General features: G+C 48.2%; 1 protein-coding gene across 3 annotated transcripts in view; it reads right to left on the reverse strand.

Annotated features, from left to right (window-relative positions):
* The window catches only part of ppp3ca (protein phosphatase 3, catalytic subunit, alpha isozyme), a 73,596-nt gene that overhangs the window by 31,408 nt on the left and 17,006 nt on the right, over positions 1-25,182 (reverse strand). For all 3 annotated transcript variants that reach the window (XM_071364571.1, XM_071364570.1, XM_071364572.1), the window contains exon 2: positions 4,288-4,488. In XM_071364571.1, coding sequence (XP_071220672.1) covers positions 4,288-4,488 — 201 coding nt within the window. The remainder of the gene's footprint in view (positions 1-4,287; positions 4,489-25,182) is intronic.

A 25,182-nucleotide genomic window follows, 5' to 3' on the forward strand; every position in this document is an offset into this window, starting at 1 on the left:
TCCAATACCTTACTCCAGTCCTCCTCTCACTCCATCTCTAATACCTTACTCCAGTCCTCATCTCCCTCCATCTCTAATACCTTACTCCAGTCCTCCTCTCACTCCATCTCCAATACCTTACTCCAGTCCTCCTCTCACTCCATCTCCAATACCTTACTCCAGTCCTCCTCTCACTCCATCTCCAATACCTTACTCCAGTCCTCCTCTCACTCCATCTCTAATACCTTACTCCAGTCCTCCATCTCCAATACCTTACTCCAGTCCTCCTCTCCCTCCATCTCTAATACCTTACTCCAGTCCTCCTCTCACTCCATCTCCAATACCTTACTCCAGTCCTCCTCTCCCTCCATCTCTAATACCTTACTCCAGTTCTCCATCTCCAATACCTTACTCCAGTCCTCCTCTCCCTCCATCTCTAATACCTTACTCCAGCCTTCCTCTCCCTCCATCTCTAATACCTTACTCCAGTCCTCCTCTCCCTCCTCTCCCTCCATCTCTAATACCTTACTCCAGTCCTCCTCTCCCTACATCTCTAATACCTTACTCCAGTCCTCCTCTCACTCCATCTCTAATACCTTACTCCAGTCCTCCTCTCACTCCATCTCCAATACCTTACTCCAGTCCTCCTCTCACTCCATCTCTAATACCTTACTCCAGTCCTCCTCTCCCTCCTCTCACTCCATCTCCAATACCTTACTCCAGTCCTCCTCTCACTCCATCTCTAATACCTTACTCCAGTCCTCCTCTCCCTCCTCTCCCTCCATCTCTAATACCTTACTCCAGTCCTCCTCTCCCTCCTCTCACTCCATCTCTAATACCTTACTCCAGTCCTCCTCTCCCTCCATCTCTAATACCTTACTCAAGTCCTCCTCTCCCTACATCTCTAATACCTTACTCCAGTCCTCCTCTCACTCCATCTCTAATACCTTACTCCAGTCCTCCTCTCACTCCATCTCTAATACCTTACTCCAGTCCTCCTCTCCCTCCATCTCTAATACCTTACTCCAGTCCTCCTCTCCCTACATCTCTAATACCTTACTCCAGTCCTCCTCTCCCTCCATCTCTAATACCTTACTCCAGTCCTCCTCTCACTCCATCTCTAATACCTTACTCCAGTCCTCCTCTCACTCCATCTCTAATACCTTACTCCAGTCCTCCTCTCACTCCATCTCTAATACCTTACTCCAGTCGTCCTCTCCCTCCATCTCTATTGTCTTACTCCAGCCCTCCTGTCCTTCATCTTTACTATTTTACTCCAGCCGTTCTCTCCTCCATTTCTAATACCTTATTCCAGCCATCTTGTCCCTGCATGGCCTCAGTATGGGAAGATTTTCAGACTTGGGGGAGGGGAGAAAATGCTGATGTGCACAGAACAGAACAGAACCACCACTACCACCCCCTCCCTGTTATTTCCTCTACCATTATCTCTCTATCTTTTTCTCTCTACTACCATTCTGTTATTCTACCATTATCTCTCTATCTTTTTCTCTCTACTACCATTCTGTTATTCTACCATTATCTCTCCATCTTTTTCTCTCTACTACCATTCTGTTATTCCCTCTACCATTATCTCTCTATCTTTTTCTCTCTACTACCATTCTGTTATTCCCTCTACCATTATCTCTCTATCTTTTTCTCTCTACTACCATTCTGTTATTCCCTCTACCATTATCTCTCTATCTTTTTCTCTCTACTACCATTCTGTTATTCCCTCTACCATTATCTCTCTATCTTTTTCTCCCTACTACCATTCTGTTATTCCCTCTACCATTATCTCTCTATCTTTTCCTCTCTACTACCATTCTGTTATTCCCTCTACCATTATCTCTCTATCTTTTTCTCTCTTCTACCATTCTGTTATTCCCTCTACCATTATCTCTCTATCTTTTTCTCTCTACTACCATTCTGTTTTTCACTCGTTCACATTTCCCCCATACCCACTATTTCTCTGTTTCCCTCTGTGTCATTCCCTTCTCTGTCACTCTCTAACACCATTCTTCAATGTCTTCATTTCTGGAGGCAGTATTATGTAAGTTTGTCTGCATCTAGCATCCCATGACTACTGGGCTTAATGACAGAGGAACGACTAAATCCGATAACAACGAGGATGTGTATGTGATCCAGCATCAAGAGATGCGCGAGTGAGTGTGCTTTTGCTGCGCTGTTGTGTGTTTTCAGGTTTATGTGTGTGCATGCGTGTTTTTACAGTAAGCGCCTTTGTGTGAGGGTTGTTTGTGTGCACGTGTTGTGAGTTAGTCTGACCCCTTTGTTCATAATGGCTTGCTCAGATTAGTCAAAACTATGATGAATTAAACCTTGAAAACATGTATTATTAATGTCAAGACTGTATCAAATATGCAAGAAGCTATGTGCATGCTTAGTAGCTGTCATAGTAAATAGGTCTACCTCCTATCTGATTGGACGTAATGGCAAATATAATTACTCATGCTACTGTTTCCCAGTACCATCAGAAAGCAGTGTAGCTATAACATATGTCTATCTACAACAAACATGCATGCACGCACATGTAAACTCTCTCCTCCTCTCACAATTGCATCTAAATGGCTTCTCACATTTAAAATATCCAAAAGGAGCATAAGATTTTTAAAAGGGTATATCAGTCCATTTGGACCACCTGGGTGGTGCTACAGCAGGCAGGCAGGTAGGCAGGCAGGCAGGCAGGCAGGCAGGCAGGCAGGCAGGCAGGCAGGCAGGCAGCTGTGGCTGGGAGGTGATCATGCTCTGTGGTGTGGATGAGTCAGGACTGAGTGGTTGTTCAACACTACCATCACTGTGGGCTAGATGGCTGTCAGCCCAGGGACAAAAGGGGCCACTGCGCTCCTGGTAGAGTCAGTGTACAGGCAGACTGAACTAGGGGAATCCAGAGGGGTATTGTGTGACCTTGTCACAATAGTAAAAAAGTCAAATGGTGCTAGAGTAAACAAACAATAATTCCCACGGCTTAACAAACCTGCACTTGTCTTTTGTACTAGCACTGCCTTAACTGATAACTATACTCTTAGAAAAAAAGGTGCTATCTAGAACCTAAAAGGGTTCTTCGGCTGTCCCCATAGAGGGTAGGGCATACCTAACAATGTGTACCATTTTAATATAAGCAAGCTAAAAGCCTGAAGAGTCCCACACGAACTATATGCTGGACTGTTCAGCCATATTGATTTAAAAAGGAAACACATCTACAGATGTAGGATCTTAATTTGAGCCAGTTTGCTACAGCAGGAAAATAATCCTGCAGCAACAGGAAATTTGAAATATTATGTGGATTATAATTAAAGGACATTTTTGTAGGGGTTGGTACATAAAAAAAAGGAAAAATCAACTATGAAATTTCAAAGTGGAAATTACAAACTTCAGAAGCCTTTTTAAACCTAAAATACACTAAAAGCTTAACATGTCCTGCATTTCAGGATTACAGTGCGATCAAATTAAGGTCATACATCTGTACTCATATATATTGAGATGAGTTCTCCCAAAATGATGGTGAGGTCATATGCAGGTGAGGTGACTATCTTTCACTACGGCTCATAGGATACACTGCTGCATTGATTGGTTGAAAAAGCCTCAATGTACTGTGTTCCTCATCACGTACTGTAGTGCCTGTCCATCCATGTCTGTCTGAGAGGCAGAACAACACTCAACATTGATCTGATTCTTGAAAAGATAAAGAGAGATGCAGAGCTTTTAATGTGCTGATGTGCTTAAGAAATGTATTATTCTTACATGACCATAATGCAGATGATACTGAAAGTGACAGCTACCTGCTATGGGATGCTGCATATACAGTCCTGCTTTGATGTCTCTACTCTTCATCTTCATTTTAACTCCTGTCAGGTGCTTTGGAGTTTATTTTTGTATTTCAGGTATTGAATTCACTCCCAGTCTCTCTTGTCTTCCTACTAGTATTTGCTTACAGTCATACACCTTCATACACAGACATATATTTATACACCAAACAAAAGTACATTCTCCCTGAGTTTACTCCAGAGCTCAGACTCTCAGACTAACCTGCTCATAAAAGAGTCCCTCAATCTGAAGCACTTTAAGCACACTGACCCACTTACACAGTTACCTAGGCATAATACTCTATCTCACTCGCCACTGGACAAAATAACCAGCATAAATCATACCCATGCTGATAGTTGTATCTTCCACATTTTGATGCTACTTCCACCCTTCCTTCTCTCTGTTGGACCATTACGTGAATGCTGGGAATGTCAGTCAAAGTGTGTTTCACCAGAGTGTAAGTTAAAGGTGATCCCTCCTCCTCACCTGTGACTGGTGCTTCTATGTCCAGCATGGTTTTCTCCTGGCGCAGGATGGCGGCGCCCTCGTTGACGATGCGTTGTGCCACGGCCTCCTCCACGCGTCCCTCCTTGGTGAGGTGGGCTTTGAGCAGGTCCACCCTGGGCTTCCCTTCACAGTCAAACACCTCCTTCAATGTGAGGCGATGACTCAGGGGGAAGGGCACGGCTGTGGAGAGAACAGAAACAACACAACTCAATGGGACAGAGAACACAGTGAAACTACGGAAAGCCATTCATTTTCAATGGAAGAGAAGTGAACTTGGCGATATGAGCATGGGTGACGGAGTGTGAACAGGGCGGGACCTAAGTTGGGGAAAGCTGAATTTTATATAAATACTAGGCGATTGTGCCACGATTGACCAATCGAAGCTCATTACAGCTTCCAGCCCCTACTGGATAGGCAGTTGATACCTAGCACTACTTAGCATGCTGTCGGCTTGCTAGCAACCAAATTCTGGGCGGAGCTAGTGTGGCGAGGAAAAATACAAATGCTAGTGAAGAGCTGTGGCGTGTCGCTGTTCAACGGCCATGGTGCTGAACCGGTTTACCAGTCCCTTGTTTAAGTCTGTTCAGATCGTGTTGCTGTCCGCGGTGCTGAAGGTTTGTGCGGCGCTATAAGGACACAACAAGGCCTATATAGACTCCATCCTCCAATACTGTAGATTAAACTGCTCAACCCGCTATTCAATTACGGTGTTTGTATGCTAAAGCTAACCCTGCCCTTAGAGAATCCTAAAAGTGTCTTATAAATTGCAGAGGGTGAAAAGTTCTGTCTCAGATTGCATGACTGTAAACAAACAGAGTGCGTGAGGTCTACCGCCAGTACTCCCAAAATGTGGCCTACTTTAATTATGGATGCTTCCAGAGTCTATTATCATTTATTCATCGCTGTAAATTGACAATGTGACGTGTGGAATAAAAATTGACTATTTTATGCGAGGCTCAACAATCCATATTCTGAAATATGTATGAGCAGTTTAATAATGTCTGATCAACAGAGAGTAAAAAGCCCTAAATTTACCACCACTATCCAAATGAGTAGTTACTGTATGTATTTCTAAACCCTAATATGAGGGAAATTATTGTATTTATATCCAAACATGGGATGCAGTGTCTTCTGATGCAAAGCTAATAATACTGTAATACCACAGGAAACAATACTTGAATTTGAAGAAATCACTTCACTGGGTTGTTAATGAAATCTCAGTCCACAAATAAGGCAGTGGCAATCTACCAGGCATCCTGTGAAACATCACATCAAACCCAAATGCATTGCTTTGGGAGCAACAAAGGTCATGTTCTGCACTGAAGCTGATCTGTGTGTGTCAGCGGTCGAAGACACTGGCTGGCTTTTGTGTGCTGCATAATATAAAATCATAAAGTAGCCACCTGATGCAGCAGCCTTTCTCATTGCTGGACCTGAGGCCTTACTAGGAACTCAGGTTTGCATTCCAATCAATCATAGACAATTATGTTCAATTCAGATTGGATACTAAAATAAATCTGACACCATTGTGCTCTTCAGTACAGTGAATTCAGACCCATTCACTTTTTCCACATTTTGATACATAACAGCCTTATTATAAAATGGATTAAATAAAAAAACATCCTCAGCAATCTTCACACAGTACCCCATAATGACAAAGCGAAAATAGTTTTTTAGAAATGTTTGCAAATTTATATATAAAAAAAACAGAAATACATGATTTACATAGGTATTCAGACCCTTTGCTGACTCAAAATTGAGCTCAGGTGCATCCTGTTTCCATTGATCCATTGACCCCCCCCCCCCCCCCTAAAAGAGTTAGATGCACTATTCTAAAGTGGTTGTTCCACTGGATATCATAAGGTGAATGCACCAATTTGTAAGTCGCTCTGGATAAGAGCGTCTGCTAAATGACTTAAATGTAAATGTAAATCATCCTTAAGAAGTTTCTACAACTTGATTGTGTCACAGATCCCCTCGGTACTGATGCTCATTCTGTTCACCAGTTCCGGAGGTCTACGTCACCGGCTTTCTAGGCTTCACTGAACGGGATTCATTATCATCAACCCCGGACTGTCTTGTCTGATTACACACACCTGGTTCCCATTTCCCCTGATTAGTATGTTATATATGTGCCCTCTGTTCCCTCTGTCTTTGTCGGTTATTGTTCCCATGTCCGTTGGTCGTGTGAGTACCTATGCGTTGCTGCAGTTGTTATGCTGTGTTCTATATATATATATTATGTGTTACGGGTATCGTCCCGTGTCGGTCAACTAGGTGTACCCTCGCTCTTTTGTTTGGGTACAGCCTAGTGTTTTTGTATACGTGTTTGTTTTGGGTGTATTAAAAACCCCTATTGTGTATTCCTGCGCCTGTCTCCAAATCCTTTATACAAGCGTGACAGATTGGAGTCCACCTGTGGTAAATTCAAGTGATTGGACATGATTTGGAAAGGCACACACCTGTCTATGTAAGGTCCCACAGTTGACAGTGCATGTCAGAGCAAAAACAAAGACATGAGGTCGAAGGAATTGTCTGTAGAGCTCCAAGAGAGGATTGTGTCGAGGCACAGATCTGGGAAAGGGTACCAAAACATTTCTGCAGCATTGATGGACCCCAAGAACACAGTGGCCTTCATCATTCTTAAATGCAAGAAGTTTGGAAATCACCAAGACTCTTCCTAGAGCTGGGCGACAGGCCAAACTCAGCAGTTGGGGGAGAAGGGCCTTGGTCAGGAAGGTGACCAAGAACCCGATGGTCACTCTGACAGAGCTCCAGAGTTCCTCTGCGGAGATGGGAGAACCTTCCAGAAGGAAAACCATCTCTGCAGCACTCCACCAATCAGGCATTTATGGTAGAGTGCCTAAAGGCACTTAAAGGACTCTCAAAAAATGAGAAACAAGATTCTCTGGTCTGATGAAGCCAAGCGTCACGCGTGGAGGAAACCTGGCACCATCCCTATGGTGAAGCATGGTGGTGGCAGCCTCATGCTATGGGAAAGTTTTTCAGTGGCACGGACTGGGAGACTAGTCAGGTGTGAGGGAAAGATGAACGGGGTAAAGTACAAAGAGATCCTTGATGAAAACCTGCTCCAGAGCACTCAGGACCTCAGACTGGGGCAAAGGTTCACCTTCCAACAGGGCAACGACCCTAAGCACACAGCCAAGACATCGCAGGAGTGGCTTCGGGACAAGTCTCTGAATGTCCTTGAGTGACCCAGCCAGAGCCTGGACTTGAACCCAATCTAACATCTCTGGAGAGACCTGAAAATAGCTGTGCAGCGACACTCCCCATCCAACCTAACAGCGCTTGAGAGGATTTGCAGAGAACAATGGGAAAAACTCCCCAAATACAGGTGTGCCAAGATTGTAGCGTCATTCCCAAGAAGACTCAAGGCTGTAATTGCTGCCAAAGGTGCTTCAACAAAGTACTGAGTAAAGGGTCTGAAAAGCTATGTAAATGTATTATTTCTGTTTTCTTTCTTTTCTAAAAACAGTTCTTTGCTTTGTCATTAGGGGGTATTGTGTGTAGATTGATGAGGGATAAAAAATTATGTATCAGTTTTAGAATAAGGCTGTAACGTAACAAAATGTGGCAAAGGTCAAGGGGTCTGAATCATTTCAGAAGGCACTCTATCTACCTCAATTACCTCGTACCCATGTTCTTCAACTCGCTACTGGTACCCCGTGTGTGTGTGTGTGTGTGTGTGTGTGTGTGTGTGTGTGTGTGTGTGTGTGTGTGTGTGTGTGTGTGTGTGTGTGTATACTGTATGTCTACTGTATGTCTCAGAGACCAGTTAGAATAAACAGCAGCAAACATCAGGCAGGTCCTTTATGACCTACAGCACAATATACCTGTGAACTCGTAGTTATATAGAGCTGAGGGCCTTCATCAGTATTGGGGAATCTACTTTGAAAATATAGTCACAATAAAATAACAATAATGAGGCTATATACAGGAGATACCGGTACAGAGTCAATGTAAGGGGGGGTTAGTTGAGGTCATTTGTACATGTAGGTAGGGGTAAAGTGACTATGCATAGATAATAAACAGCGAGTAGCAGTCGTGTAAAGACAAAGGGGGGGGTCAATGTAAATAGTCCAGGTGGCCATTTGATTAATTATTCAGCAGTCTTATGGCTTGGGGGTAGAAGCTGTTAAGGAGCCTTTTGGACCTAGACTTAGTGCTCTGGTACCGCTTGATGTTCGGTAGCAGAGAGAACAGTCTATGACTTGGGTGACTGGAGTCTTTGACAATTTTTTGGGCCTTCCTCTGACACCGTCTAGTATATAGGTCCTGGATGGCAGGAAGCTTGGCCCCAGTGATGTCCTGGACTGCACGCACTACCCTCTGTCATGCCTTATGGTCGGATGCCGAGCAGTTGCCATACCAGGCGGTGATGCAACCTGTCAGGATGCTCTCGATGGTGCAGCTGTAGAACCTTTTGAGGATCTGGGGACCCATGCCAAATCTTTTCAGTCTCCTGAGGGGGAAAAGGCATTGTCAACCTTCAGAGGGTGAATCGGCAAGACAAAAGACTTGAGCGCCTTTGAACGGGGTATGGTAGAAGGTGGCAGGCGCACCGGTTGGGGTCAAGAACTGTAACGCAGTTCCCGTATGTCCCGTGTGTATCAAGAAAGGTCCACCACCCAAAGGACTTCCAGAAAACTTGACACAACTGTGGGAAGCATTGAAGTCAACATGGGCCAGCATCCCTGTGGAATGCTTTTGACTCCTTGTTGAGTCCATGAGGCTGTTCTGGGGGCAAAGGGGGGTGGAACTCAATATTAGGAAGGTGTTCTAAATGTTTTGTACACTCAGTATACAGTGCATATACAAAAGTATGTGGACACCCCTTCAAATTTGTGGATTCAGCTATTTAAGCCACACCCGTTGCTGACAGGTGTATAAAATTGAGCACACAGCCATGCAATCTCCATAGACAAATATTGTCACTAGAATGGCCTTACTGAAGAGCTCAGTGACTTTCAACGTGGCACCGTCATAGGATGTCACCTTTCCAACAAGTAAGTTCGTCAAATTTCTGTCCTGCTAGAGCTGCCCCGGTTAATTGTACGTGCTGTTATTTTGAAGTGGAAACATCTAGGAGCAACAGCGTCTCAGCCGCGAAGTGGTAGCCCACACAAGCCGAGTGGTGAAGCACGTAGCGAGTAAAAATGTCTGTCCTCGGTTGCAACTCTCACTACCGAGTTCCAAACTGCCTCTGGAAGCAACGTTAGCACCAGAACTGTTCGTCAGGAGTTTCATGAAATGGGTTTCCATGGCCGAGCAGCCGAAAGACTAATCAAGCCTAAGATCAGCATGTGCAATGCCAAGCATTGGCTGGAGTGGTGTAAAGCTCGCCGCCATTGGACTCGTGAGCAGTGGAATATTCTCTGGAGTGATGAATCACGCTTCGCCATCTGGCAGTCTAATGGACGAATCAGGGTTTGGCGGAAGCCAGGAGAACGCTACCTGCCCGAATGCATAGTGCCAACTTTAAAGTTTGGTTAAAGAGGAATAATGGTCTGGAACTGTTTTTCATGGTTCGGGCTATGCCCCTTAGTTCCAGTGAAGGGAAATCTTAACGCTACAGCATAGAATGACATTCTAGACGATTCTGTCGAGATCGGTGTGGAAGAACTTGACTGACCTGCACAGAGCCCTGACCTCAACCCCATCAAACACCTTTGGGATGAATTGAAACGAAGACTGCGAGCCAGTTCTAATTGTCCAACATCAGTGCCCGACCTCATTAATGACTTGGAAGCAAGTCCTCGCAGCAATGTTCCAAAATCTAGTGGAAAGCCTTCCTAGAAGAGTGGCTGTTACAGCAGCAAATAGAGGACCTACTCCATATTAATGCCCATGATTTTGGAATGAAATGTTCGACAAACAGGTGTCCACATACTTTTGGTCTTGTAGTGTATATATAGCAATATGGCCAAGTTTTTCGGCTAGTGATTTGTGTTGCTCTGTGCATGTGGCTATGGGGAGCTGCTGAGCTGAGCACTTGGGGAATGGAATGGAACAGAGAGAGGAGAGAGATCTGTGACTTGAGGCTCAACGTGATCAACATGCTGCTAAATAATGGATGTTTGACTAGAGGGGGAAAAAGAGAAATCTCATGTTGCTGCTGCTGGGATAATGAGCCAGGCCTGGCATTGAATTTGGGGGTAAGGACAGCCCAGTCAACTGTGTGTGTGTGTGTGTGTGTGTGTGTGTGTGTGTGTGTGTGTGTGTGTGTGTGTGTGTGTGTGTGTGTGTGTGTGTGTGTGTGTGTGTGTGTGTGTGTGTGTGTGTGTGTGTGTGTGTGTGTGTGTGTGTGTGTGTGTGTGTGTGTGTGTGTGTGTGTGTGTGTGTGTGTGTGTGTGTGCCTACACGGCCTTCAGAAACTATTCATACCCCTTGACTTATTCCACATTGTTGTGATACAGCCTGAATTGAATAAATGTTTTTTTTCTCAACCATCTACACACAATACCCCATAATGACTACGTGAAAACATGTTTTTAGAAATTGGAATTGAAAATTAAATACAAAAATAACTAATTTACATATGTATTCACATTCCTGAGTCAATACATGTTAGAATCACCTTTGGCAGTGATTACAGCTGTGAGTGTTTCTGGGTAAGTCTTTAAGAGCTTTGCACACCTGGATTGTGCAATATTTGCCCATTACTATTTTTATAATTTTTCAAGGCATGTCAAGTTGGTTGTTGATCATTGCTAGACAACCATTTTCAAGTCTTGCCATAGATTTTCAATTAGATTTAAGTCAAAACTATAACTAGGCCACTCAGGAACATTCACTGTCTTCTTGGTAAGCAACTCCAGTGTATATTTGGTCTTGTGTTTTAGATTATTGTCCTGCTGGAAGGTAAATTCATCTCCCAGTGTCTGATGGAAAGCAGACTGAACCAGGTTTTCCTCTAGGATTTTGCCTGTGCTAAGCTCCATTCCGTTTATTTTTTATCCTGAAAAACCCCCCAGTCCTTAACGATTACAAGCATACCCATAACATGATGCAACCACCACTGGGCTTGAAAATATGGAGAGTGGTACTCAGTAATGTGTTTTATTGGACTTTCCCCAAACATAACACTTTTTATTCAGGACAAAAAGTGAATTGCTTTGCCACATCTTTTGCAGTTTTACTTTAGTGCCTTGTTGCAAACAGGATGCATGTTTTGGAGTATTTTTATTCTTTACAGGCATAATTCTTTCCATTCTGTCAATTAGATTAATATTATGGAGTAAATACAACACATCCTCAGTTCTCCTATCACAGCCATTACACTCTGTAACCGTTTTAAGGTCACCTTTGGCCTCATGGTGAAATCCCTAAGCGGTTTCCTTCCTCTCCGGCAACTGTATTAGGAAGGACGCTTGTATCTTGGTAGTGACTGGGTGTATAGATACACCATCCAACGCGTAATTAATAACTTCACCATGCTCAAAGTGATATTCAATGTCTTATTTTTTTTTAAATAAATATGGTTAAATCTGTGTTTGAAATTCCCTGCTTGACTGAGGGATCTTACAGATAATTCTATGCGTGGGTACAGAGACAAGGTGGTCATTCAAAATTCATGTTAAACCCTATTATTGCACAAAGAGTGAGTCCATACAACTTATTACATGACTTGTTAAGCACATGTTTACTCCTAAACTTGATTAGGCTTTCCATAAACAAATGGGTTGAATACTTGTTGACTCAAGACATTCCAGCTTTTCATTTTTTATTAATTTGTTAAAAAAAATCTAAAAACATAATTCCACTTTGACATTATGGGGTATTGTATGGGGTATTTGGGATTGAATCAATTTTAAATTCAGGCTTTAACACAACAAAATGTGGAAAAAGTCAAGGGGTGTGAACTTTCTGAAGGCACTGTATGTCACGCCCTGATCTGTTTCACCTGTTCCTGTGATTGTCTCCACTCCCTCCAGGTGTAGCTTATTTTCCCAGTGTATTTATCCCTGTGTTTCCTGTCTCTCTGTGTCAGTTCGTCTTGTATGTTTAGTCAAGTCAACCAGTGTGTTTTTCCCGTATTCCTTTTGCTATTCTCCTTTTTCTACTCCTCCCGGTTTTGACCCTTGCCTGTTTCTGGACTCTGTACCCGCCTGCCTGACCATTCTGCCTGCCTTGACCATGAGCACGTCTGCCACTCTACCTCCTGGACTCTGATCTGGTTTTGACCTTTTGCTTGTCCACGACCATTCTCTTGCTTACCCCTTTGGATTATTAAATATTGTAAGACTCCAACCATCTCTCCTGTGTCTGCATCTGGGTCTCGCCTTGTGCCTTAATACTGTATGTGTTTTGGGCTTCTGTATTTGCCTGAACAGTAAATGTTAATGTGATTGTTTCTGAGCTTACATAGACTGTAGGTGTGTATGCCTGACTGTATTGTGTTTCCACATATAGGCATATCTACAAGTTTGTGCAACTTCTTGGAGCGAATAAATGTGCCTGTGTCAGGACACGCTGTACATTCTAGTGAATTTGGAGGCTCCAAAGTGTTCCCCCTCGACCCTATGAAGCAGATCGCGTTCTCATCGTTAGCAGAAATGGGACGAGGCAGATCTCTTTGATCAAGAGAACGTGTCACAATCTCAGTGGTCTGTCTGATGCGTCTGTGACTCAGTCTGACCAACAGACATCACTGAACAGCCATTCTAATGGACCTAAAGAGCCAGAATGATAGAACTGTAATAGTAGAGACCAAATAAAGAGACTAGAGATACTGATACTGCATGTCCTGTATAATTGTAGATGTGTGTTTGAGCATGTGAGTGTGCATCATTGACTTAGTGTATGTATTAACTCAATAGACCGTATTGTCCTTCTGATACTCTCCAACTCTAAAAGATACTGGAGGTTAATTAGAGACAGGGAGAAACAGAGGGCAAGAGGGAGAGAGATGAGAACGGAGAGCAAGAGATAAAGACACCTTTGAAGAAACCGAGAAAAATAGGGAGGATTTAGATGGAGAGAAATGGAAAGGAAAGGGGGATACCTAGTTAGTTGTACAACTGAATGCATTCAACTGAAATGTGTCTTCCGCATTTAACCCAACTCCTCTGAATCACATGGAAGGCAGTAATGAGGAAGAGAACACGAGGCCTTGTGAAAACACATTAGCACATTGAGAGTTAGAGAGAGAAAGGCAGAGGCAGAAAGAGAGAGAGACACAGACAGACAAACAGAGGACAGAAAGAGAAAGAGAGAGGGGTGAGATGTGAGACAGCTCACTTCGACTGGGAGCCCAGGCTGAGTTGAACTGTGGTACATGTTGCCGGGCAACAGCAGCTGACTATTGGAGTAGAGCCAGTGCTGTATACTGTGATTTGCATGGGAGGCTCACATAGATGCAGATCTATATAGTCCTTATTTTTCTCCTTATCTGAAGCACACGTTACCCCCAAAAATGCTCTAGGCCACTGGTTCTCAACTGGTTTTGCATTGGGACACAAATTGAACCAGGTTGTCTCAGCTGCGATCCAATATTCGCATCACTATTTTTTGTTGTTGCCTATATGCAATCTGGAAAACTATTTTTAATACTACATTGATAGTAAATATACCAATTATATGACAAGGGAACAGTCCCACCTTTTTCATTGTAGTAATTCAATTTTGCCCATATTCTTGATGAAGAATGTTAAGCTCACTGGTTTGAGACCACAAAATCAACCAAATACGGTAAATATCGCTGCTAATAACTCTATATTGGAAATACTGTGAGTTTAAATTATAAAAAATATAGGTTAATTATCATTTCTACACACCTACCTGGTTTTAGTTGTTTAGGTTCAGACTGGAGTATTTTTCATAAAAATGAATAAATAATAATAATATTTGACCAAGAAGGAGAGTGATGGAGTGCTGTATCAGATGACCTGGCCTCCACAATTCCCTGACCTCAGCCCAACTGAGATGGTTTGGGATGACCGCAGTGAAGGAAAAGCAGCCAACAAGTGCTCAGTAAATGTGGGACCTCCTTCAAGACGGTTGGAAAAGCATTCCAGGTGAAGCTGGTTGAGAGAATGCAAAGCTGTCATCAAGGCAAAGGGTGGTTACTTTGAAAAATATAAAATCTATTTTGATTTGTTTAACACTTTTTTGGTTACTACATGATTCCATATGTGGTATTTCATACTTTTGATGTCTTCACTATTATTCTAAAATGAAAAACCCTGGAATGAGTAGGTGTGTCCAAACTTTTGACTGGTACTGTATATAATAAAACATTTTACTCAGACACTCGCGACTCATTCAAAACCTCCTGCGACCCAAATTTGGGTTGCGACCCACCTGCCAAGAGCAGCGATTCTCAACTGAAAGGGAAGGAAGCTTATATTTGACATTACAATAAATTTAAAAAGGATTTCAACAAATCAAATCAAATGTATTTATATAGCCCTTCTTACATCAGCTGATATCTCAAAGTGCTGTTCAGAAACCCAGCCTAAAACTCCAAATAGCAAGCAATGCAGGTGTAGAAGCACGGTGGCTAGGAAAAACTCCCTAGAAAGGCCAAAACCTAGGAACAAACCTAGAGAGGAACCAAGCTATGAGGGGTGGCCAGTCCGGGTGTGCCGGGTGGAGATTATAACAGAACATGGCCAAGATGTTCAAATGTTCATAAATGACCAGCATGGTTAAATAATAATAATCACAGTAGTTGTCGAGGGTGCAGCAAGTCAGCACCTCAGGAGTAAATATCAGTTGGCTTTTCATAGCCGATCATTAAGAGTATCTCTACCGCTCCTGCTGTCTGGACACTGGAGACCAACAAAACAAATATAGCTTTTGACCCATTCTGTTATTCCAACATCTTATCATCATTGTGTGGCCTACGCTAATTCACGTTACCACCAGATAGACTTCTAAGAAACAACCTTCAGTAATTCATGGTAATATATGCATTTTCCTTTGTTACAGCAGAAGGATGTTCCTTGTACCTAAATCATCCCCATACTACAACACACCAGAATACACCACTAGCTACTTTCATCTCTACCTCTCTATAGCTGTCATGAAACATTACCAGGCTGGATGCTGCAGACTGACAGAGAGATATCTAGCAGAGAGAGAGGACTGTAGGTTGAACACTTCCAGGTTTCAACTATAACTTATAGAACACATGGCAGCAGTGACACTGGAGTACATTAATACTCTCCATCCAGCCCTGACATCCAGTCAAATATGTCTGTCTGGTCTGATATGTCTGTCTGTGTGTCAGGTCTGTCTGCCCTCTTTCTTTCTTTCTTTCTTTCTTTCTTTCTTTCTTTCTTTCTTTCTGTCTGTCTGTCTGTCTGTCTGTCTGTCTGTCTGTCTGTCTGTCTGTCTGTCTGTCTGTCTGTCTGTGTGTCAGGTCTGTCTGTGTGTCAGGTCTGTCTGCCCTTTTTCTGTCTGTCTGTCTGTCTGTCTGTCTGTCTGTCTGTCTGTCTGTCTGTCTGTCTGTCTGTCTGTCTGTCTGTCTGTCTGTCTGTCTGTCTGTCTGTCTGTCTATCTGGTCTGTCTGTGTGTCAGGTCTGTCTGCCCTTTTTCTGTCTGTCTGTCTGTCTGTCTGTCTGTCTGTCTGTCTGTCTGTCTGTGTGTCTGTCAGGTCTCTGGCCCAGTGTTAGCAAGCTGCACCTCTACCTTGTCTCAGTCCTGCCTCTACCACACCTGCTGACCCCCTCTGTCTGAGCCTGTAACATCTTCATTACCACCCAATAATGTAGCAGGGAGGGATGTTGGTTCAGGACTATGGCTCTTGTGGTTTATGTCATCCTAACTTTCTAATGTGCATAATAACTAGGAGTAGAATTCAAAACCGCAATGGACTCTGCACACAATTGAGGGAATATACCATATGTCTAATACTCCAAGTTGCTGAATCACACTACTTGGCTACAGATGCACTAAGCCCTATGCAGTGCTGCCAGCATTTATTTTACTCAACAGACACACATTGGAGATAATATAAATAACTTGGCAAACAATGTTGCATATTCATTTGGGTGACAAGATGTTTTGCTGTGGTACCGTCTCCAGAGCACTGTGAATAACTCTGACCTTTAACTATCCAGACAATACCAATTTTGATGTTCCATCTATTTTGTTCAGTTTGTTAGTATTGTCATGATTAACTGGTTCCTTCATTTAATTGGGATAGTGTAGCTGTTGGGCTAACTGAAGGGTTTGTTATCGTAGCACTCAACAGGCTGAGATGCACATGTTTGAATTGGCTAAATGTGTGTGTTCACCGATTGGACCTACACTGACTCCATTTCGTCCCTGTGCAAAGCACCAAATGTGCAGGGCCCCTAAAGTGAGTGCATCCTTCCTGCCTGCTTGCACAGTCTGCCTGGCCGAATGGCAGCTTGCAGCCTTCAGATCAGCCCATGCATGAAACCCCAATATGCTAGAGACTGGGAGGAGAAGGAGCCAATGAGGAAGCAGGGATCTGAACAGAGAAGCCAGGACAGGGCAGGCACTAGGCAGTGTGTGTTGACCAGTCTACATTACTGATGATGGCCCACAACCATAACAGGTCACATGCACATGGCTCTTCAATTATGCATAGAGCATTCATTTGAATATTCACAAAATGACAGAACAGAACTCATTATTCGGGGGGGGTGGGGGGGTGGGGGGGGTGTATGAGGGTAGGGGCTGAGGTTGTTTGTAGGCTGGTGGGTGGGAAGGTAGTATGAAGGTAGGGACTGAGGCTGTGTGTTGGGGGGTTAGTATGAGGGTAGGATCTGAGGCTGTGTGTTGGGGGGTTAGTATGAGGGTAGGATCTGAGGCTGTGTGTTGGGGGGTTAGTATGAGGGTAGGGACTGAGGCTGTGTGTTGGGGGGTTAGTATGAGGGTAGGGACTGAGGCTGTGTGTTGGGGGGTTAGTATGAGGGTAGGGACTGAGGCTGTGTGTTGGGGGTTAGTATGAGGGTAGGGACTGAGGCTGTGTGTTGGGGGGTTAGTATGAGGGTAGGGACTGAGGCTGTGTGTTGGGGGTTAGTATGAGGGTAGGGACTGAGGCTGTGTGTTGGGGGTTAGTATGAGGGTAGGGACTGAGGCTGTGTGTTGGGGGTTAGTATGAGGGTAGGGACTGAGGCTGTGTGTTGGGGGGTTAGTATGAGGGTAGGGACTGAGGCTGTGTGTTGGGGGGTTAGTATGAGGGTAGGGCCTGAGGCTGTGTGTTGGGGGGTTAGTATGAGGGTAGGGACTGAGGCTGTGTGTTGGGGGTTAGTATGAGGGTAGGGACTGAGGCTGTGTGTTGGGGGGTTAGTATGAGGGTAGGGACTGAGGCTGTGTGTTGGGGGGTTAGTATGAGGGTAGGGTCTGAGGCTGTGTGTTGGGGGGTTAGTATGAGGGTAGGGACTGAGGCTGTGTGTTGGGGGGTTAGTATGAGGGTAGGGTCTGAGGCTGTGTGTTGGGGGGTTAGTATGAGGGTAGGGACTGAGGCTGTGTGTTGGGGGGTTAGTATGAGGGTAGGGTCTGAGGCTGTGTGTTGGGGGGTTAGTATGAGGGTAGGGTCTGAGGCTGTGTGTAGGGGGGGTGCGGGGGTAGTTTGAGGGTAGGGGCTTAGGTTGTGTGGGGGAGGAAGGTAGTATGAGGGTACGGGATTAGGCTGTGTGTAGGGTGGGGGGGAAGGTAGTATAAGCGTAGGGGTTTAGGCTGTGTGTGTGTGGGGAGAAGGTAGTATGAGGGTAGGGGCTGAGGTTGTGTCTGGAATGAGGGGGAGGAAAGTCGCTTCAGGGTAGAGAGTGAGGCTGTGTGTGTGTGGGGGGAAGGTAGTATGAGGGTAGAGGGTGAGGCTGTGTGTGTGTGGGGGGAAGGTAGTATGAGGGTAGAGGGTGATGCTGTGTGTGGGGGGGGGGGGGGTAGTATGAGGGTAGAGGGTGAGGCTGTGTGTGTGGGGGGGGGGGTAGTATGAGGGTAGAGGGTGAGGCTGTGTGTGTGTGGGGGGGGGGGGGGTAGTATGAGGGTAGAGGGTGAGGCTGTGTGTGTGTGGGGGGTAGTATGAGGGTAGAGGGTGAGGCTGTGTGTGTGTGGGGGGGGGGGGGTAGTATGAGGGTAGAGGGTGAGGCTGTGTGTGTGTGGGGAGGTAGTATGAGGGTAGAGGGTGAGGCTGTGTGTGTGTGGGGGGGGGGGGTAGTATGAGGGTAGAGGGTGAGGCTGTGTGTGTGTGTGGGGGAAGGTAGTATGAGGGTAGAGGGTGAGGCTGTGTGTGTGTGTGTGGGGGGGGGGGGTAGTATGAGGGTAGAGGGTGAGGCTGTGTGTGTGTGGGGGGTAGTATGAGGGTAGGGGCTGAGGTTGTTTGTAGGCTGGTGGGTGGGAAGGTAGTATGAAGGTAGGGACTGAGGCTGTGTGTTGGGGGGTTAGTATGAGGGTAGGGACTGAGGCTGTGTGTTGGGGGGTTAGTATGAGGGTAGGGACTGAGGCTGTGTGTTGGGGGGTTAGTATGAGGGTAGGATCTGAGGCTGTGTGTTGGGGGGTTAGTATGAGGGTAGGGACTGAGGCTGTGTGTTGGGGGGTTAGTATGAGGGTAGGATCTGAGGCTGTGTGTTGGGGGGTTAGTATGAGGGTAGGGACTGAGGCTGTGTGTTGGGGGGTTAGTATGAGGGTAGGGACTGAGGCTGTGTGTTGGGGGGTTAGTATGAGGGTAGGGTCTGAGGCTGTGTGTAGGGGGGGTGCGGGGGTAGTTTGAGGGTAGGGGCTTAGGTTGTGTGGGGGAGGAAGGTAGTATGAGGGTACGGGATTAGGCTGTGTGTAGGGTGGGGGGGAAGGTAGTATAAGCGTAGGGGTTTAGGCTGTGTGTGTGTGGGGAGAAGGTAGTATGAGGGTAGGGGCTGAGGTTGTGTCTGGAATGAGGGGGAGGAAAGTCGCTTCAGGGTAGAGGGTGAGGCTGTGTGTGTGTGGGGGGGTAGTATGAGGGTAGAGGGTGAGGCTGTGTGTGTGTGGGGGGGTAGTATGAGGGTAGAGGGTGATGCTGTGTGTGGGGGGGGGGGGGTAGTATGAGGGTAGAGGGTGAGGCTGTGTGTGTGGGGGGGGGGGGGGTAGTATGAGGGTAGAGGGTGAGGCTGTGTGTGTGTGTGGGGGGGGGGGGGGTAGTATGAGGGTAGAGGGTGAGGCTGTGTGTGTGTGGGGGGTAGTATGAGGGTAGAGGGTGAGGCTGTGTGTGTGTGGGGGGGGAGGGGTAGTATGAGGGTAGAGGGTGAGGCTGTGTGTGTGTGGGGGGGTAGTATGAGGGTAGAGGGTGAGGCTGTGTGTGTGTGGGGGGGGGGGTAGTATGAGGGTAGAGGGTGAGGCTGTGTGTGTGTGTGGGGGGTAGTATGAGGGTAGAGGGTGAGGCTGTGTGTGTGTGGGGGGGAAGGTAGTATGAGGGTAGAGGGTGAGGCTGTGTGTGTGTGTGTGGGGGGGGGGGGTAGTATGAGGGTAGAGGGTGAGGCTGTGTGTGTGTGGGGGGTAGTATGAGGGTAGGGGCTGAGGTTGTTTGTAGGCTGGTGGGTGGGAAGGTAGTATGAAGGTAGGGACTGAGGCTGTGTGTTGGGGGGTTAGTATGAGGGTAGGATCTGAGGCTGTGTGTTGGGGGGTTAGTATGAGGGTAGGGACTGAGGCTGTGTGTTGGGGGGTTAGTATGAGGGTAGGATCTGAGGCTGTGTGTTGGGGGGTTAGTATGAGGGTAGGGACTGAGGCTGTGTGTTGGGGGGTTAGTATGAGGGTAGGGACTGAGGCTGTGTGTTGGGGGGTTAGTATGAGGGTAGGGTCTGAGGCTGTGTGTTGGGGGGTTAGTATGAGGGTAGGGACTGAGGCTGTGTGTTGGGGGGTTAGTATGAGGGTAGGATCTGAGGCTGTGTGTTGGGGGGTTAGTATGAGGGTAGGGACTGAGGCTGTGTGTTGGGGGGTTAGTATGAGGGTAGGATCTGAGGCTGTGTGTTGGGGGGTTAGTATGAGGGTAGGGACTGAGGCTGTGTGTTGGGGGGTTAGTATGAGGGTAGGGACTGAGGCTGTGTGTTGGGGGGTTAGTATGAGGGTAGGGACTGAGGCTGTGTGTTGGGGGGTTAGTATGAGGGTAGGGACTGAGGCTGTGTGTTGGGGGGTTAGTATGAGGGTAGGGACTGAGGCTGTGTGTTGGGGGGTTAGTATGAGGGTAGGGTCTGAGGCTGTGTGTTGGGGGGTTAGTATGAGGGTAGGGTCTGAGGCTGTGTGTTGGGGGTTAGTATGAGGGTAGGGTCTGAGGCTGTGTGTAGGGGGGGTGCGGGGGTAGTTTGAGGGTAGGGGCTTAGGTTGTGTGGGGGAGGAAGGTAGTATGAGGGTACGGGATTAGGCTGTGTGTAGGGTGGGGGGGAAGGTAGTATAAGCGTAGGGGTTTAGGCTGTGTGTGTGTGGGGAGAAGGTAGTATGAGGGTAGGGGCTGAGGTTGTGTCTGGAATGAGGGGGAGGAAAGTCGCTTCAGGGTAGAGGGTGAGGCTGTGTGTGTGTGGGGGGGGGGGTAGTATGAGGGTAGAGGGTGAGGCTGTGTGTGTGTGGGGGGGTAGTATGAGGGTAGAGGGTGATGCTGTGTGTGGGGGGGGGGGGGGTAGTATGAGGGTAGAGGGTGAGGCTGTGTGTGTGGGGGGGGGGGGGGTAGTATGAGGGTAGAGGGTGAGGCTGTGTGTGTGTGGGGGGTAGTATGAGGGTAGGGACTGAGGCTGTGTGTTGGGGGGTTAGTATGAGGGTAGGGACTGAGGCTGTGTGTTGGGGGGTTAGTATGAGGGTAGGGTCTGAGGCTGTGTGTTGGGGGGTTAGTATGAGGGTAGGGACTGAGGCTGTGTGTTGGGGGGTTAGTATGAGGGTAGGGTCTGAGGCTGTGTGTTGGGGGGTTAGTATGAGGGTAGGGACTGAGGCTGTGTGTTGGGGGGTTAGTATGAGGGTAGGGTCTGAGGCTGTGTGTTGGGGGGTTAGTATGAGGGTAGGGTCTGAGGCTGTGTGTAGGGGGGGTGCGGGGGTAGTTTGAGGGTAGGGGCTTAGGTTGTGTGGGGGAGGAAGGTAGTATGAGGGTATGGGATTAGGCTGTGTGTAGGGTGGGGGGGAAGGTAGTATAAGCGTAGGGGTTTAGGCTGTGTGTGTGTGGGGAGAAGGTAGTATGAGGGTAGGGGCTGAGGTTGTGTCTGGAATGAGGGGGAGGAAAGTCGCTTCAGGGTAGAGAGTGAGGCTGTGTGTGTGTGGGGGGAAGGTAGTATGAGGGTAGAGGGTGAGGCTGTGTGTGTGTGGGGGGAAGGTAGTATGAGGGTAGAGGGTGATGCTGTGTGTGGGGGGGGGGGGTAGTATGAGGGTAGAGGGTGAGGCTGTGTGTGTGGGGGGGGGGTAGTATGAGGGTAGAGGGTGAGGCTGTGTGTGTGTGGGGGGGGGGGGTAGTATGAGGGTAGAGGGTGAGGCTGTGTGTGTGGGGGGGGTAGTATGAGGGTAGAGGGTGAGGCTGTGTGTGTGTGGGGGGGGGGGTAGTATGAGGGTAGAGGGTGAGGCTGTGTGTGTGTGGGGAGGTAGTATGAGGGTAGAGGGTGAGGCTGTGTGTGTGTGGGGGGGGGGGTAGTATGAGGGTAGAGGGTGAGGCTGTGTGTGTGTGTGGGGGAAGGTAGTATGAGGGTAGAGGGTGAGGCTGTGTGTGTGTGTGTGGGGGGGGGGGGTAGTATGAGGGTAGAGGGTGAGGCTGTGTGTGTGTGGGGGGTAGTATGAGGGTAGGGGCTGAGGTTGTTTGTAGGCTGGTGGGTGGGAAGGTAGTATGAAGGTAGGGACTGAGGCTGTGTGTTGGGGGGTTAGTATGAGGGTAGGGACTGAGGCTGTGTGTTGGGGGGTTAGTATGAGGGTAGGGACTGAGGCTGTGTGTTGGGGGGTTAGTATGAGGGTAGGGATCTGAGGCTGTGTGTTGGGGGGTTAGTATGAGGGTAGGGACTGAGGCTGTGTGTTGGGGGGTTAGTATGAGGGTAGGATCTGAGGCTGTGTGTTGGGGGGTTAGTATGAGGGTAGGGACTGAGGCTGTGTGTTGGGGGGTTAGTATGAGGGTAGGGACTGAGGCTGTGTGTTGGGGGGTTAGTATGAGGGTAGGGTCTGAGGCTGTGTGTAGGGGGGGTGCGGGGGTAGTTTGAGGGTAGGGGCTTAGGTTGTGTGGGGGAGGAAGGTAGTATGAGGGTACGGGATTAGGCTGTGTGTAGGGTGGGGGGGAAGGTAGTATAAGCGTAGGGGTTTAGGCTGTGTGTGTGTGGGGAGAAGGTAGTATGAGGGTAGGGGCTGAGGTTGTGTCTGGAATGAGGGGGAGGAAAGTCGCTTTAGGGTAGAGGGTGAGGCTGTGTGTGTGTGGGGGGGGTAGTATGAGGGTAGAGGGTGAGGCTGTGTGTGTGTGTGGGGGGGTAGTATGAGGGTAGAGGGTGATGCTGTGTGTGGGGGGGGGGGGTAGTATGAGGGTAGAGGGTGAGGCTGTGTGTGTGGGGGGGGGGGTAGTATGAGGGTAGAGGGTGAGGCTGTGTGTGTGTGTGGGGGGGGGGGGTAGTATGAGGGTAGAGGGTGAGGCTGTGTGTGTGTGGGGGGTAGTATGAGGGTAGAGGGTGAGGCTGTGTGTGTGTGGGGGGGGGGGGGGGGTAGTATGAGGGTAGAGGGTGAGGCTGTGTGTGTGTGGGGGGGTAGTATGAGGGTAGAGGGTGAGGCTGTGTGTGTGTGGGGGGGGGGGGTAGTATGAGGGTAGAGGGTGAGGCTGTGTGTGTGTGTGGGGGGTAGTATGAGGGTAGAGGGTGAGGCTGTGTGTGTGTGGGGGGGAAGGTAGTATGAGGGTAGAGGGTGAGGCTGTGTGTGTGTGTGTGGGGGGGGGGGGTAGTATGAGGGTAGAGGGTGAGGCTGTGTGTGTGTGGGGGGTAGTATGAGGGTAGGGGCTGAGGTTGTTTGTAGGCTGGTGGGTGGGAAGGTAGTATGAAGGTAGGGACTGAGGCTGTGTGTTGGGGGGTTAGTATGAGGGTAGGATCTGAGGCTGTGTGTTGGGGGGTTAGTATGAGGGTAGGGACTGAGGCTGTGTGTTGGGGGGTTAGTATGAGGGTAGGATCTGAGGCTGTGTGTTGGGGGGTTAGTATGAGGGTAGGGACTGAGGCTGTGTGTTGGGGGGTTAGTATGAGGGTAGGGACTGAGGCTGTGTGTTGGGGGGTTAGTATGAGGGTAGGGTCTGAGGCTGTGTGTTGGGGGGTTAGTATGAGGGTAGGGTCTGAGGCTGTGTGTTGGGGGGTTAGTATGAGGGTAGGATCTGAGGCTGTGTGTTGGGGGGTTAGTATGAGGGTAGGGACTGAGGCTGTGTGTTGGGGGGTTAGTATGAGGGTAGGATCTGAGGCTGTGTGTTGGGGGGTTAGTATGAGGGTAGGGACTGAGGCTGTGTGTTGGGGGGTTAGTATGAGGGTAGGGACTGAGGCTGTGTGTTGGGGGGTTAGTATGAGGGTAGGGACTGAGGCTGTGTGTTGGGGGGTTAGTATGAGGGTAGGGACTGAGGCTGTGTGTTGGGGGGTTAGTATGAGGGTAGGGACTGAGGCTGTGTGTTGGGGGGTTAGTATGAGGGTAGGGACTGAGGCTGTGTGTTGGGGGGTTAGTATGAGGGTAGGGTCTGAGGCTGTGTGTTGGGGGGTTAGTATGAGGGTAGGGTCTGAGGCTGTGTGTAGGGGGGGTGCGGGGGTAGTTTGAGGGTAGGGGCTTAGGTTGTGTGGGGGAGGAAGGTAGTATGAGGGTACGGGATTAGGCTGTGTGTAGGGTGGGGGGGAAGGTAGTATAAGCGTAGGGGTTTAGGCTGTGTGTGTGTGGGGAGAAGGTAGTATGAGGGTAGGGGCTGAGGTTGTGTCTGGAATGAGGGGGAGGAAAGTCGCTTCAGGGTAGAGGGTGAGGCTGTGTGTGTGTGGGGGGGGGGTAGTATGAGGGTAGAGGGTGAGGCTGTGTGTGTGTGGGGGGGTAGTATGAGGGTAGAGGGTGATGCTGTGTGTGGGGGGGGGGGGGGTAGTATGAGGGTAGAGGGTGAGGCTGTGTGTGTGGGGGGGGGGGGTAGTATGAGGGTAGAGGGTGAGGCTGTGTGTGTGTGGGGGGGGGGGTAGTATGAGGATAGAGGGTGAGGCTGTGTGTGTGTGGGGGGTAGTATGAGGGTAGAGGGTGAGGCTGTGTGTGTGTGGGGGGGGGGGGTAGTATGAGGGTAGAGGGTGAGGCTGTGTGTGTGTGGGGGGGTAGTATGAGGGTAGAGGGTGAGGCTGTGTGTGTGTGGGGGGGGGGGGTAGTATGAGGGTAGAGGGTGAGGCTGTGTGTGTGTGTGGGGGGTAGTATGAGGGTAGAGGGTGAGGCTGTGTGTGTGTGGGGGGGAAGGTAGTATGAGGGTAGAGGGTGAGGCTGTGTGTGTGTGTGTGGGGGGGGGGGTAGTATGAGGGTAGAGGGTGAGGCTGTGTGTGTGTGGGGGGTAGTATGAGGGTAGGGGCTGAGGTTGTTTGTAGGCTGGTGGGTGGGAAGGTAGTATGAAGGTAGGGACTGAGGCTGTGTGTTGGGGGGTTAGTATGAGGGTAGGGACTGAGGCTGTGTGTTGGGGGGTTAGTATGAGGGTAGGGACTGAGGCTGTGTGTTGGGGGGTTAGTATGAGGGTAGGATCTGAGGCTGTGTGTTGGGGGGTTAGTATGAGGGTAGGGACTGAGGCTGTGTGTTGGGGGGTTAGTATGAGGGTAGGGACTGAGGCTGTGTGTTGGGGGGTTAGTATGAGGGTAGGGACTGAGGCTGTGTGTTGGGGGGTTAGTATGAGGGTAGGATCTGAGGCTGTGTGTTGGGGGGTTAGTATGAGGGTAGGGACTGAGGCTGTGTGTTGGGGGGTTAGTATGAGGGTAGGGTCTGAGG

The sequence above is a fragment of the Salvelinus alpinus genome, chromosome 24 (genome assembly GCF_045679555.1).
Source record: "Salvelinus alpinus chromosome 24, SLU_Salpinus.1, whole genome shotgun sequence".
In the NCBI taxonomy this organism is placed as follows: Eukaryota; Metazoa; Chordata; class Actinopteri; order Salmoniformes; family Salmonidae; genus Salvelinus; species Salvelinus alpinus.